General features: G+C 39.2%; 2 protein-coding genes across 2 annotated transcripts in view; both read right to left on the reverse strand.

The window, feature by feature from the left end:
* rims3 (regulating synaptic membrane exocytosis 3) overlaps window positions 1–6,614 on the reverse strand; it is a 50,031-nt gene extending 43,417 nt beyond the window's left edge. The window contains exon 1 of the mRNA XM_042011932.1: window positions 6,379–6,614. The gene's annotated coding sequence lies outside the window, so the exon portion shown is untranslated. The remainder of the gene's footprint in view (window positions 1–6,378) is intronic.
* Window positions 6,615–8,116: 1,502 nt separating this feature from the next.
* nup42 (nucleoporin 42) lies at window positions 8,117–12,260 on the reverse strand. The gene is made up of 7 exons (XM_041967258.1): window positions 12,016–12,260; window positions 11,151–11,451; window positions 10,970–11,058; window positions 10,808–10,884; window positions 10,562–10,648; window positions 10,339–10,438; window positions 8,117–9,724 (listed from the first exon to the last, which is right to left on the reverse strand). Exons 1-7 carry the CDS (start codon window positions 12,170–12,172, stop codon window positions 9,210–9,212), a joined length of 1,326 nt encoding a protein of 441 aa, XP_041823192.1. The 5' UTR covers window positions 12,173–12,260; the 3' UTR covers window positions 8,117–9,209.
* Window positions 12,261–13,227: the final 967 nt, after the last annotated feature.

The following is a 13,227-nucleotide window of genomic DNA, read 5'->3' on the forward strand; positions in this document are numbered from 1 at the left end:
TAGGAATAGTTTATAAGAAAATTTAGTTGAAACTATAGGTATAAAACTAGTTTATATTAGAATTTTAAGGTTGTTTGTTTTCCTTAACACTGCAAAATGCCTCCACACAAGTGTGAAATCACTCCCCTGTATTCTTTCAAACGTTCATCCACTCATCCCCAGCTTCTTCCATTTTCCAGGCTAATCCCTCCATAGCTGAGCTGGCAATATTATGTTTTCAGTGCAGCAGTAAGGGAGCCATGCACTGCTACTCAAGTTTGAACCAGCAGCCTTATTAAGAAATGAAACTGCTCTCACATCATCACAGAAATCTTACATATTTTTTCTCTCCACACCACCAGAATGTAATGTTCTCTTATCTCTCCACAGTGACTGACTAAACAATTTCCCTTAATTATTATATTTACACTAAAAGCTGTTTGTTAGGAGACATTCTTTGGCTGCACTACAAAGCTTATCCCTAAATCTCTTCTCGCTTTCATCCCTGGAAGCAACCTGCAATCTGTCCAGCACTGAATCATTCTCTTCGAGCCCTCTTCTCCTTTTCATCAGCATCAAAAGAAGGATGGCAAAGTTACTCCGTCAGCAGCAGGGGGATGGAGAGCCGGCAGAAAATAGAAAAATAAAAAGTCGGAGTGGCAAAGGCTGGAAGGAAAGTGGGTTAAGGAGGGTGTGATGGATGAGGCTGGGAGCTTTCCTGACTCATGGCCTGCTTTTTCTGGTGACTAATGTGGTCAGTGACATCTCTCTCAATACCCCTCAGCCACTCCCACATCGCCATCCCTCCCCATCCCACCTGGGATGCTGGTACTGCAGCTGGCCTTGGGTGGAGTAGTGCACACACAATCTCACCCCACTTACCATGTCAAAGCAGTAAGTTCCTGATTGGAATGAAAAGGCTGCACTGTGCTGAGGGTGGGGGCTACAACAGGTCTGTAGAGACAACTGGGGCCATACAGAAAACGTATCTCTTTTATTTAGTGCTAAACCTTTAAAAGACATGTGTGCACTGGATGGTATTCTGATCCCATGGAAGGACAAGACAAGTGTCATATTTATCTGTTTCCTCTTTTATCTTTAATATTTCTGTCATGGAATTTCTCTGTCCTCACCGGCCTCCATGGCATCATTTTTTAGCTAATTGCTTGTTTTGTTGATCTGACGGCTCTCTTACAATAAGTGAGATTTATTATATGGCAAGATCTTAATAGGAAAAACAGATTTCTAATCTTTAAAAGAATCTGACCCACCGATTCGGGTATTGGCCAGTTGTGATTTCTATGAATGACAGGTTTTAAAAATTCTATTTAAATTGAAAATTCAATATTAATATTAAAAGAAATTACTATTTAAAAACTGCAGCAGATTCAGGTCCCTATTTTATTATCACTGTCATTAGAAAGATGCATTGATTATATTCTAACATTTCATTTCAGAGTTATTGATCCAAGCTGTTTCACTCCTCGAATATCTTGAGGAGGCAGTGGACATGGCTGAATCTCTGGATTTACTCTGAACTCATCCTCATCGATTGTCCAAAATTTCCAGTTTGGATCCTCTTAACTCACTTGAAAAACTTCCACGCTAAAAACACGCTAGCATTAGTGTGCGTGTGCACACATGTGTGCACATTAGGACCGGGCAGGAAAACGATTTTAAAAGTAGATCGCAACAAATTTATTTCAATCTCAGTGAGAAGCATGAGACAGTCAAACCATCTACAGAGCCTGTCCCTCAGCACACACCGGTCCACTAGCTGACAGCGTATCACCCCAGCTGCTAAACAAAAAGAATGAAAATATGGGCTGATGTGACTCTGTGCACCAGCTTTTGCAGTGCAAACAGAAAAGCATCATCTCCTTACATGAAAAGCATCAAAACAAAGCAGAGAGATCACAAATGCATTTTTTAGATCTCATAGCAAAATATGGATTACTCCTTGTTGTCATGATTGGTATACTTCTGAAAATTAAAGCATTACAGACTATATGATCACCATAATTGAGATCAATCAATATAGAAAATAATGTGATAATATCTGTTGCCCCAGCGAATGTGTATGCAAAGTGTAACTGTGCACATCTGACTGGTGTTGAACTGGACATATCTCCGAACGAACAGCTAGTTCACTGCTGCATCATACTGTGTCATTTCAGTATTGTAAATGGTAATATCAGATATTTCTAAGTAAATTACAAATACAAAGAAATTAATTTTATCCAAATTGATTAGTTAAGTTATCAAAGTGTGATATCGCTGTGATTTATACAAGACGTCCTTTGCCAAAGCTGTGGGTGGATGCCCTGAGAAAACGTGATTCAAGTCATTCGAAGGGGGAAGCCGGAATGGCTCAGGCCGCTTTCCCCTCACGTTGTGTACCGGGTGTGTGTGTGTGTTTATGGTATTAGGGTGAAACTGGTTAGCGCCGGTGGTCTCATCCTGAGTGTGACAGGTTTTGGTTGTAGGGCTAACTGGGTGTTCGCTGTGCTTCGTGTTGGTGTTCCGTTTTGTGTCAGACCATTTTGTGCGGCCCTGTGGTAGGACTTAGTAATGGTTCTGTTTTAGTTGGATTCACCGTTGTACACCCAGTTTTGTTTAAGCTTTGCTACCCCTTTAGTTGTTCTGTCACAGTGGGTGTTATGTGTTTAGTTTCGTTTGTGTTTATGTTCAGTGTTGGGCTAGAGTAGTGTTTGGTTTTGGTTGTGACTTCCGTTACTTTAGTTTATGGGTTTGCTGCTCTTTTGTTTGGTTTTAGCTTCACCGAGTTCCGTACAGTCTTTTGGTTTTCACTCGGTGGTTTTTGGTATAGGTTCTGGTTTGTTTCTTTCAGCAGTTCCGCTAACCCAGTAATAAAAAGCCAAAAAGGTCCTGATTACGTTGCTGGGAGGAAGCCATGAAAACACGAGATTTAACTTCAAGAATGCCGTTGGACAGTTTGTTGATACTTGTTTATATGCATTTCCTGTTTACTTTTAGTATCACATGCTATTTGGATTATAACTGGACTGAACTCGATCTTGTATCTTGGACTTGTATTCAGTTTTAAGTTCTTTGTTGAGTGTATTGTGCAGTGCATAGATTTTTGTTGTAACTGTAAAGTAAACAAATTCATTGAATTTCCGAATCAAAACTACTTTTTAGGCTTAGAAAACAAAGCAATTTGGTTAGGTTTAGAAAAATACTTTTTAAAAGTACAAGAATGTACAGCGTTATATAAATAATTTCACCTTTCATCTCACATTTCACCTTTACCTGTTATGTAGGAAACTGATGGTAAAGGCCTCTCTCTGCTTTGATTCATTAAGAGGCCAAAACTGGCAGCATGTGATATATGGCCAATATATATATTAGCCAACATATCGATATGAAACCTTTTGTTTACTCTGTATAAATCTATACTGGCTCCAGAATTTTGTTAGTGTTCAAGCACTATAATTTAGTACAAACAAACAAAGCAATTTTTTCTTTTTCTTTTTTTTTTATGAAATAGTGGCATTGAATTTCCACAACATAATGACATTAAAAGTAACAGTAATACTTTTTACCCCCTTGTCATTAGGTTGGAATCTATTAACTTTTTTTTTTTACTTAATTTTCCACAAACCACAATTTTTCCACAAATTTTCTACATCCTATAAAAGAAAGTCTTTTATCCTCTTTTTGCAAACGCTTTGTTTTTCTTTATTTTAAAACCTAAAAAATAGAAATAAAAATGTGGTTCTTCAAAAATGGCAACAAATTTCCTACAGTAAATATTTATCAAAAATTCTAAGTGGTCTTTTTTCAAAAGGTCTCGTAACATTTGCGTCTCTAAAGAAGTTTTATTTAGCTGGCTGAGAGAAAAATGGCTCTTTGGATTGGAAAGGACCCCTGCACTAAACACATAAACAGACAGTTTTCTCTTTAAACAGCAACAGATAAAATATTTCATAATATATATAAAATCAAGTATTTATGACAAAGAAGGATGAAATGTTTAGGATTTACTAACTAAAAGGTAAACCGTCAGCAGGATGAACGATATGACTGCAAGCCTCTGCACGTGGTTTCTCTGTGTTCAGAGCCTGTGAGCAAGAACTTAAAAAAAAAACTACATTAACGAGAGTTAAAATAATTAACACATAGGACACAAAGGCAGTCTACCCATAAAACAGAAGCAGTTAATGAGTTAATAAGCTTTAAACTGACCCCAAAGAGACCAAGTTACTGGGCTTTAATGCAACTTGGAAAGCATTCCAGGACCAAGGTGCAACTGGATCATCAGAATAAACTGGAATAAACTGGATAATTAGAATAAAAAAAAACAGATCAAAGTAAGACAACAAGACCACAGTAAACTGTGTCATCTCGTGAAAATTACAGGCTTAAAAAAAACATATCTTGACCTCTTTTACAAGAGTTTTAGCAATTGTACAGAATTTCCTTTATACAAGTCCATGGTGTCTCATTAGCAAGTCCAGTTTGAAGTGTGAGGAGAGGCGCGATACCAACCAACCATTCATTGACAATGAATCCCAGCCTCTCTCTTTGATGATGCACAAAACTTGGCCAGGGAACTGTGCCTTACAGATGGCCATCCACAGTTGCACAAAGCAACATACTGTGCAACAACACACACATGAAGATGCACTCAAGCAAACACGGCGAGGCCTGCTCATTACTATGATAAGTGTCTGCTCAGCCCCTTGGTTGTTTTCATTTGATTTTCATTTCAAAGACCATCAGGACCAGCAGCGGGCAGCTACAGATCTGGAGTGTGGTCAGATGTGTCAGCGCATTTATTAGTGTGTGTGCACAGTGCACTGAACTTTGCCCTTTCCAACTATCAGTTCTGAAAAAGGGCACGCCTGCATGTTTGTGTGTGAGCAGAGGCTCTTTGATGGAAGATGATGCAGTGCACAACAGTCAGCCTGGCCTTTTGAGCATCCAGATCATCTGATAGCATGTAATGCATCTCTCCTTACCACTCAGACTCAAACACATGCACTTTTCAAGTAAATATTTCACAAGAGCACGGTTTTGTCTGCCCCCCCTCTCCTCTAGCTTATGTGGCACACATCTAAAAGTCGCTTGGATTGCCGCTCCCAGCTAGACTGTGGCACGAATGCATTAATACTTTATAATCAGACATGTGAGTTTTATGGCAGCTGTGTGAGAATGTAAGGATGATTCATTTTCCTCTCTTCTGCACAGTGTGCAAAATGTGTAGAATTTCCCTTCTGGATTTAAACTTTGAGTTAGGGCTCAATGGAGACATCGAGTCATAGCTTTCCACAGCATACGCTTAGGTCTGTATTATGTCTCGGTGGATTATTCTAAGTATCAAGTCACAATCGGGTGAGATTTTAAGCATTAAGCAGATGGATAATTATTCACTTTCTCCTTAAAATGAGCCAAGAGGGGCCCACTCCTTCGGTGTCCGTGAATACACTTATGCCTCGGTATTCAACACTAACAATTACAGATGCCAGAAATATCACAGACTCATATTCAGACTCTTTTCTATTTTCTCAGCGGGGGAAAAGTCACATGAAGCTCAAGGGCCCCATCACGTGTTTCCATTTCCATCTACAGGTGGCAAGCATAGTCTGAGCTAAGATCAGGACATTGTTCTGTTTAGAATTGCATGTTGCGTGCATGTGCCATACAGCCATCGGATACAATCTCACACCTCAGCATGCACTTGGCCTGACCTCAGAGGATAGACATCATAAAATATGCTTATTCGCTCCCTTATGTTCCCTCCTCCCCCAGCTTTACTGTCATGCACTCAAGCAACACAAACAAAGAAGAGGTGCATTTGTGTCTCTAACCCCATGAAACTCTTACTCTGATCAGAGGTACACAACTGACCCATCTAGGGTCCTTTTCCTTGCAGTGCTCAATCGATAGACAGTCTCACATGTCTAAAGTAGAAAATCCAATCTCAAAGCATAATGAAATGCCCATACATGTTCTCATCATAACCCTGCAGTAGACTTAAGGTGCATAATTCATGCCTTCTCATATAAATCCCTGAAACATCTTATAAGCTTTTATAACATAGGGTATGATCCTGTAATCTGATACCTTACACTACAGTCAAACAACAACAAAAACAAAATATAAACATAAAATATAAACAGGAAACCAAATCTTTATGACTAATTAAATCTAAACCAGTGTCCATTAACTGTAAAACAGGCATACAACGTCACAATATTAAAACAAATGTAGATTTTCTGTCATATGTGCTGCTATAACAGACCATCAATTGAGATATTAATTGGTTTTATCCCCATAGCATCAGGTCATAGCTGCTAACCTGCAGAGACCGAGCAGCGCGAGCCCTGCAATTAAAATCATAATATTTAGAAAAATAGGAACCCATGCACTCACCACTTAACAGCAAGGAGCGGCGGAGGCAAGGTGTGGGGTCGGAAGTTGTCAAATAAATGTTTGCCCCTGTAGTTTCTGTATGAATGTCATCGTTTGGGTTTAATTTTTGCTGTGCTGGTGTGCGGACGGGCGGCGGTTTGTTGGATTTCTCCGGTTTCCCTGTTCAGTGCTGCTGGTCACACGGCATCCAAGGCGCGGTGAGAGACGCGCTGCTGTAGAGAGAGGAGAGGAGGAGGAGAGAGGATGGATTCATTAGAGAGGACTGGCAAACAGCGACCACGTGTGGTTTTGTCCGGGTGGCGCGTAAGAAGAATGAAGCGTTAAAACAAATTTCTGGGCAGAGGGGATCAGAAACACTCTCTGAACTCGGGAGCCAGATATTTTTCTCAGAAGATGATTGACAATAAAATTAAATAAAAAATGCCGTATTAATCCCAAAGGCAAATTGCAATGCTGTAATTTTTTTTTCTTATGAACAGCTAAACTAAGATGATGAATGATTCAAATAAGCCAAAAAGGGGTGGATATTGGTGAATGTAAACCAAAATAAATCACTGTTTGCTATTAAAATGCACAGCATCAAGTGTTTGTCTGGAGTGTCCTATGGATATTTCAGATGATCATTAATTTCATTAATTTCATTAAGTGTTAGTGCTCATATGCACCAGTTTATAAATACATTTTCTCACATTGATTTTTACATATAGGGAAAATAGTCAAACCTCATCACTCATAAGGGCCTAAATTGTTTGAGTGAAACTGTACTTAAATGAACTGAAACACCAGCCACTTAAGTTCAGGAATATTCTCCTTGCACAGTTATCACTCACACACTGACAGTGGACACTCAAACTGGTCTCAAATACAGTATAGATCTTCTGTACTGACAGTAGGTTCTTATCACCATTCTGCCAAGAGATTACAATGATATTAGCCCATAAACTTCTGGAATATAGATACCTAGGTTCAGACCTGTGCTGGGGAAATATGTTCACAGGTGAAATATGTTCAAGTCATTCACCCATGAAGCAGGCCACTCAAACAGGCATAAATCACTGGCTTGGGATCAATGCACTGTTTCCCAAAGGCGAAGTGTTGTGGCAGAACACAATCAATTCTACCCCTGGATTCATTGTTCCAATTAGTAAGCCTTGTTCTCAGCTGTAAAGGTAAGGAGGCTCCAACGGAATCAGCTCTCACCAACCATCAATAACAGCAGCTCTGAATCCGAATTACTTCGTTAGCATTCTGCACAGAGACGTTTTAAGCAGCAGTAGTGGGAGCATCTATTACCATCACAAGCTAAGCTACTGACCACAATATCTGCGTAAAATCAGTAAGTATGAAGTGGATTTGAATATTTCATAGATTTTAATAAAATGCTCATCAGGAAATGCAAATAAGGGAGGATGGGGGTTTAATTGCCGCTGGAAACAGTGACTACAAAGGACAGATCCATTCAGTACTGGAATATTTACACATTAAAGCTTACAGTCCAAGACCAAGACCACCTAGGTCCTAACTTGAATAAGTGTTTTAAATATATTAGAGCTGTATTTGTAGTGTATATATGGTTCATGATGCTGGAATTAAGCCAGCCAATAACACAATATGTGTCATAATTTAGCAATATTTGGGAGATTGCATCTAAAGGAGGAGCACAGATGCTTGGACTCATGAGAAGTTTGAACAATCCACAAAAGGGAAGTAGGAAATTACTTAACTCAGAGTAAGAAGGTCAGATAGGTGAAATTTTATTATTTCAAATATAAAAACAGCTTCATTCTTTACATGTGATGCTGCTCTGATCCACTCTCCACGCTTCCATGCGTTACATAAACAACAGCAAACTGCTAGTTTGATGGCGCTGCGTTGCAAATTAAACAAGTTCCAGTAAAATGAGAGAGCCTTTTCATGAGATAGTCTCTTTTTAATCTGTTGAATTATTTATGTATTATCTGCTAGCAGGGGGCAGGTGGGAGGGGACTGCTGACAGGCGAAGTAGGAGAAACTGCACACAGTCGTTCCCAGTTAATGTTTTGTTTAAGGTATACACAAGATTAAATTAATATTGTACTGAATCCACAGTGCGGTTATTGTAGCCAACATCCATTTTGTTTCACCTCCTACCATCACAAAGTCCTGGTCAGCTGAAAATATGCTCAGGTCAGCAGAGCGGAGGCTTCTACAATAAAACTGCTTATTGCCAGCTCTGTTACTGTATTACTCTTGTTGTGGTTCCACCCAACGCTCAGTACCTAATAAATACATCCTGAACATTTTACACATTCATTGTTTTCTGTGTTAACACAATTTACTGTCTTGAAGAGGATGCAGGCCTACAAGCCGGTGTTGTGTTTACTCTTTTAACTCAAACAACAAACAAATTGAGTAGCAGTTCAAGCTTAAGCAGCTACACATCAAGTAAAGCATTGATAAGAGCTTCACTTGAATGTAAAACATCTGACAGATATTAAAGTTTTTAGAGCAGCGCCCTCTGCTGACTGATGCATGAAACTAGTTTTTTAACAGTTGATGGACAAATGAATTTTTTTATCTGCTTATGAATATAAGGCATATTTGTACTAATCTGTTACATATTTATACATACTTTCATTAACAAAATGATCTCCACAATCAACTATAAAGTACAATAGTACAACTGTATATAATATATACGTTTTAACATTTAATGAAAATGTGAAATAAAACCCAAAACAAGTCTTCCTTAACAAAACCAATGTGCCATTTATGTGGGATTAATGTAAGAGGCTGGATTTATGGAGAAGAAAATCATTAATCTTTTTTAATCTCGTACTTTTCCCAGAGTATCATACTACTAGCATGTTAGCTGGGGGAGGCTTTAGTGGAATCTGGCCAAGAGTGAATCTTTTAGCCTTGAACTGATTCAGTTCTTCTTCAGTCAGTTTGTCCTCAGGTGAAAAAAGGCTGTCTGATTGCTCCCCAACAGACCCTGCTCCCAGCGCAGCCCCAAATCCCCCACTTGTCTGTCCAAACCCACTGCTACCACTTGCCGTGGCGGGGGCTGTGGACCCAAAACCACTCCCAAATCCTCCACCAGCATTTGCTGTAGTAGAGAAGCTGAACCCAGAAGCTGATCCAAACCCTGCAGAGGCTGCTGGTTTGTCAGTGGTTGAGGAAGCGAAGGAGAAGGTTGAAACTGAGGGTGTGGACGAGGACCCAAACGCAGAGGGAGGTTGTGTAGAAGCCGCTAAGGTGCTCCCAAACCCTGTGGAGGATGAAGGAGCAGCTGAAGAACCAAATCCAGTATGTGAAGTAGTAAAGCTGAAACTGTTGGCCTGGACGGCTGCCGGGGCACCAAAGCCTGCATGGTCAGAGACTCAGAATCAGCATGAAGAAAATAAACAGTGAACAGTGTAACCCTCTCACCCAGAAGTTTTAACTTACTGGATAGCAAAAATATATCCAACTTAAAGTGGGATATATCTCACTTTCTACAACAAAGAGATCTCTTTTCTGGTGTTGCACTTTGCTGAGTTCCTACATGATTGTCTCTCATCTCAACTTACCTTAACGCAGAAACTGGTATCTGTTTCTATCTATGTATTTCTTCTTAGTGATTTATCTGGAAAACTTAAATAACTTGTGGAGTTGCTGTAGTGTACATTATGCTCCAACCAGTGTACAAACTGGCCAACACATTTTAGAACCTTTTTAAGTGTCACTATAAAAAAACTTCCATGCTAATGACATGTTAGCATGAAAGCAAGCAGCTGCATGGCATGAACCATCCTGTGATGCATGCATGTAAATAAGATAGGTACAGATCCACCTGTAACTGGCCAGTTCATGGCTAGTTATGTTACAAAATAAGCCATATGTGCTGATCCCAACTTTCTAAAAGTGGAAAAATTAGTTTCACAAAAGATTATTTGACTCTGTGGCCCTCCCTACTGTTACATTACAACAATACTTTACCTTTGTTCTCAAAACTGGATGTAGTGGATCCAAACCCAGTCATCGTGGAACCAAAGCCACTAGATGATATCTGAGGCGGTGCTCCGTTTAACTCTGCAAGCTGCAAAGAAAGAAAATTGTTGGGAAAAAAATCCCAAATAAAAATTTACTCACTCAATTAATAAAACAACAAAGGTGGTTTTTAAATGTTATGCTGGCAGTTTGTGCATGTTGCCTGTTTTACCAATGCTGTGCGGGTGGATGGATTCATAATCTTCAGCTCCTGGACTCTGCTTTTCCACTGACTGAGCAACTGATTGACACCATTAAGCTAAACCAAAAACAGGAATTTATTAAGACTTTACATTATAAAATGCACAATACTAATACTTTGTCTTCTCACATAGTCATAGACAGATCACAACTTTTGCCTTCATTACTGATCTGAAGGCACAGCAAGAATAAAATCTATGAATGATACCAAACCTACATAACTCTGCAGATCTCCTGATGCCCTTGTAGAGTAATACTCCAGCCTGAGCTCTTCTGGAGAAAGATCAGTAAAACCTGCACACAAGAGTGGAACATGTTTAAATGTAGTCACCTTTATAAGTAGGTCTATTATTATAATAAAAACAACTTTAATCCAGACCAGATAGTGATGTCTTGAAGCTCGAATAACATGAGAAGCCCCACTGCCCTGAACTTTCCCAAGCATCCATGTCCATTTGAATGATCTCCCTGGTTGACAATGAGACATACACACATTAATATATAATGACAAATAAGTTTATTCAAAAAAGACACACTATTTACAAAAAGACCAAACTCACAGTTTTTTATCATCATCTTCATCACCAGCTATTTTGCCCCCTGCTGTTCCTCCTCCTCTTCCTCCTTTGTCAAAGGTGTTGGAAGTACTTAGTGTTGAAAATCTGTTCTGATTAGAGAAAGCAAATTCGGAGCTCTTTATGTTTTCTCTTCTCCCTCCTCCTCCACCTCCTCCTCTGCCCCAGTCACTCCCTCCTCCACCTCCACGACCCCAGTCATTGCTTCCCTGTGAGGAAAAGGATGAAGGCTGGATGTAGCCTCCTTTCTGCTGAGAAGGATTTACCCAAACTCTGTTTCCAAAACCTGGAACAAACAAGCAAAATCACAATAATCACAGCTGTTATGATCACAGTCAACTTTGTACATGACACCTATAGCACAGCATCTCTGTTCATTGTGAACGAGAAATCCATCTTCTAATTCAGTTCCTAAATTTTTTTTTTTTGAGGACCCCCTTAATGCAAATACTAAAACGCCATGGACCCCCCCCCCCCCCCCACCACGTGCTGACACCAGGCTTGGTTTAATGCTTTCAAAAGTGAGATTCACACCATAAATAATGTATTCTGGCTGCCTCCTGTCCTTCAATAAAAAATAACTTAAATTAACAACACATAGCCTAAGTATTTATTTTTGTTTCTTAAAATAGCGACAGTTTGTAGACATTAATCACAACGGCCCCGAATGGTCGAAGAATCGGGGAGCCCCTTGCGGGGTCAGATTTCAGTTTACATATTATTGTAAACTGAAAGTAAACAGCTTGTCAATGAGTGGGAAAAACAGATAACCTCTGCATGAGAAGTAATTTTGCTGGCGATTTTAAGCTTTTACGACACATTTCGAGAGGTTTTAGTTTGTATTTGTTACCTCCACCACCACCTCCTCTTGGCTGGTGCTGGCCGGACGAACGGTTATAATCATTGTAGCCTCCTCCACCTCCTCTGCTTCCTCCTCTGGGGTGCTCATTCCAACATTTTTCCCCGTACCGACAACGACCCTGGAGGAAAAAGCTACAAACTGTCATATCAACACGGTGTTTCTATGACTAAATTTTGAATTTCTGCTGGAGCTGAAAACCCCTTGCTACTCGGTTTTCGAGTAGGCTGTTGACACTGCTCTGGTCGCGTGAGAATGACGTCATTAATCACCTAGGTCCACAGCGACCTCTGGTGGCAGTTTTAGCTCAAGACATTTATTTTCTCCAATGGAACAAGGTTAAATACTGATGGTCTTCAATAATGTTTAATTTAATCTGCAAAGTCAATCTATTTTTATTTTGTTCTTTTGTAAATGACGCTACGTTTCACATACAATTATAAATGCATTCGTATAACTACATTTTCAAAGTGAAGAAGTGTTTACTTGTAGGCTATTCCTATAAATAAAGTTCAATACTTCTTTTTTTATAAAGATGTTTAAAAAAGGGAGGGTGACCCTCCAATGATCTACGTTAAAGGCTGAGATCATGTCACAAATGAATCTACAGTTTTGTGAGTCATGTTTTTGTGGCTTTTCGATCAAGATGGCAAAAAATAAAAATAAAAAAATAAATCAGCAAATTCTGCAGATCAGAAAATAATTACCTGCCATATTGCTGTATGTTTCCATCAAACCCAAATATGAGAATCAGTTCCTTTTTTTATTACATCTCAGTGATAACCCGTGCCTTGTAGGCCACCACCACTCAAAGTCTTTAATCACTAATATTGCAACCATCATTATGTTTTCAGAGACCTTGTCTGTGAAGCCAGGCTTTCGGCATATTAAATTTGGTTAAATATGTATAATATAAACTCCAAAACCAGTGATTTGTCCAAACATTACTGAACAATTGTAAAGGTAAATAAGACATGGCTATAATATGATGTTTTATATTGCAGGTATAAATTCAGCAATAGACTTTATAGGCTTATTTAGAAATTAAACAACTTTCTCATATCCAACACAACTCCAAAACCTGCAACAAAGTTGGAGTTCTGGGGTCTTGTATGATTGAGAAAGTTCTTCGTTTTATCTTCAAATCAAAATCAAACTTTATTTACAAAGCCCTTTTCATTCCAAAGGCAACACAAAGTGCTT

This window comes from Melanotaenia boesemani, chromosome 17, assembly GCF_017639745.1.
Source record: "Melanotaenia boesemani isolate fMelBoe1 chromosome 17, fMelBoe1.pri, whole genome shotgun sequence".
NCBI lineage: Eukaryota > Metazoa > Chordata > Actinopteri > Atheriniformes > Melanotaeniidae > Melanotaenia > Melanotaenia boesemani.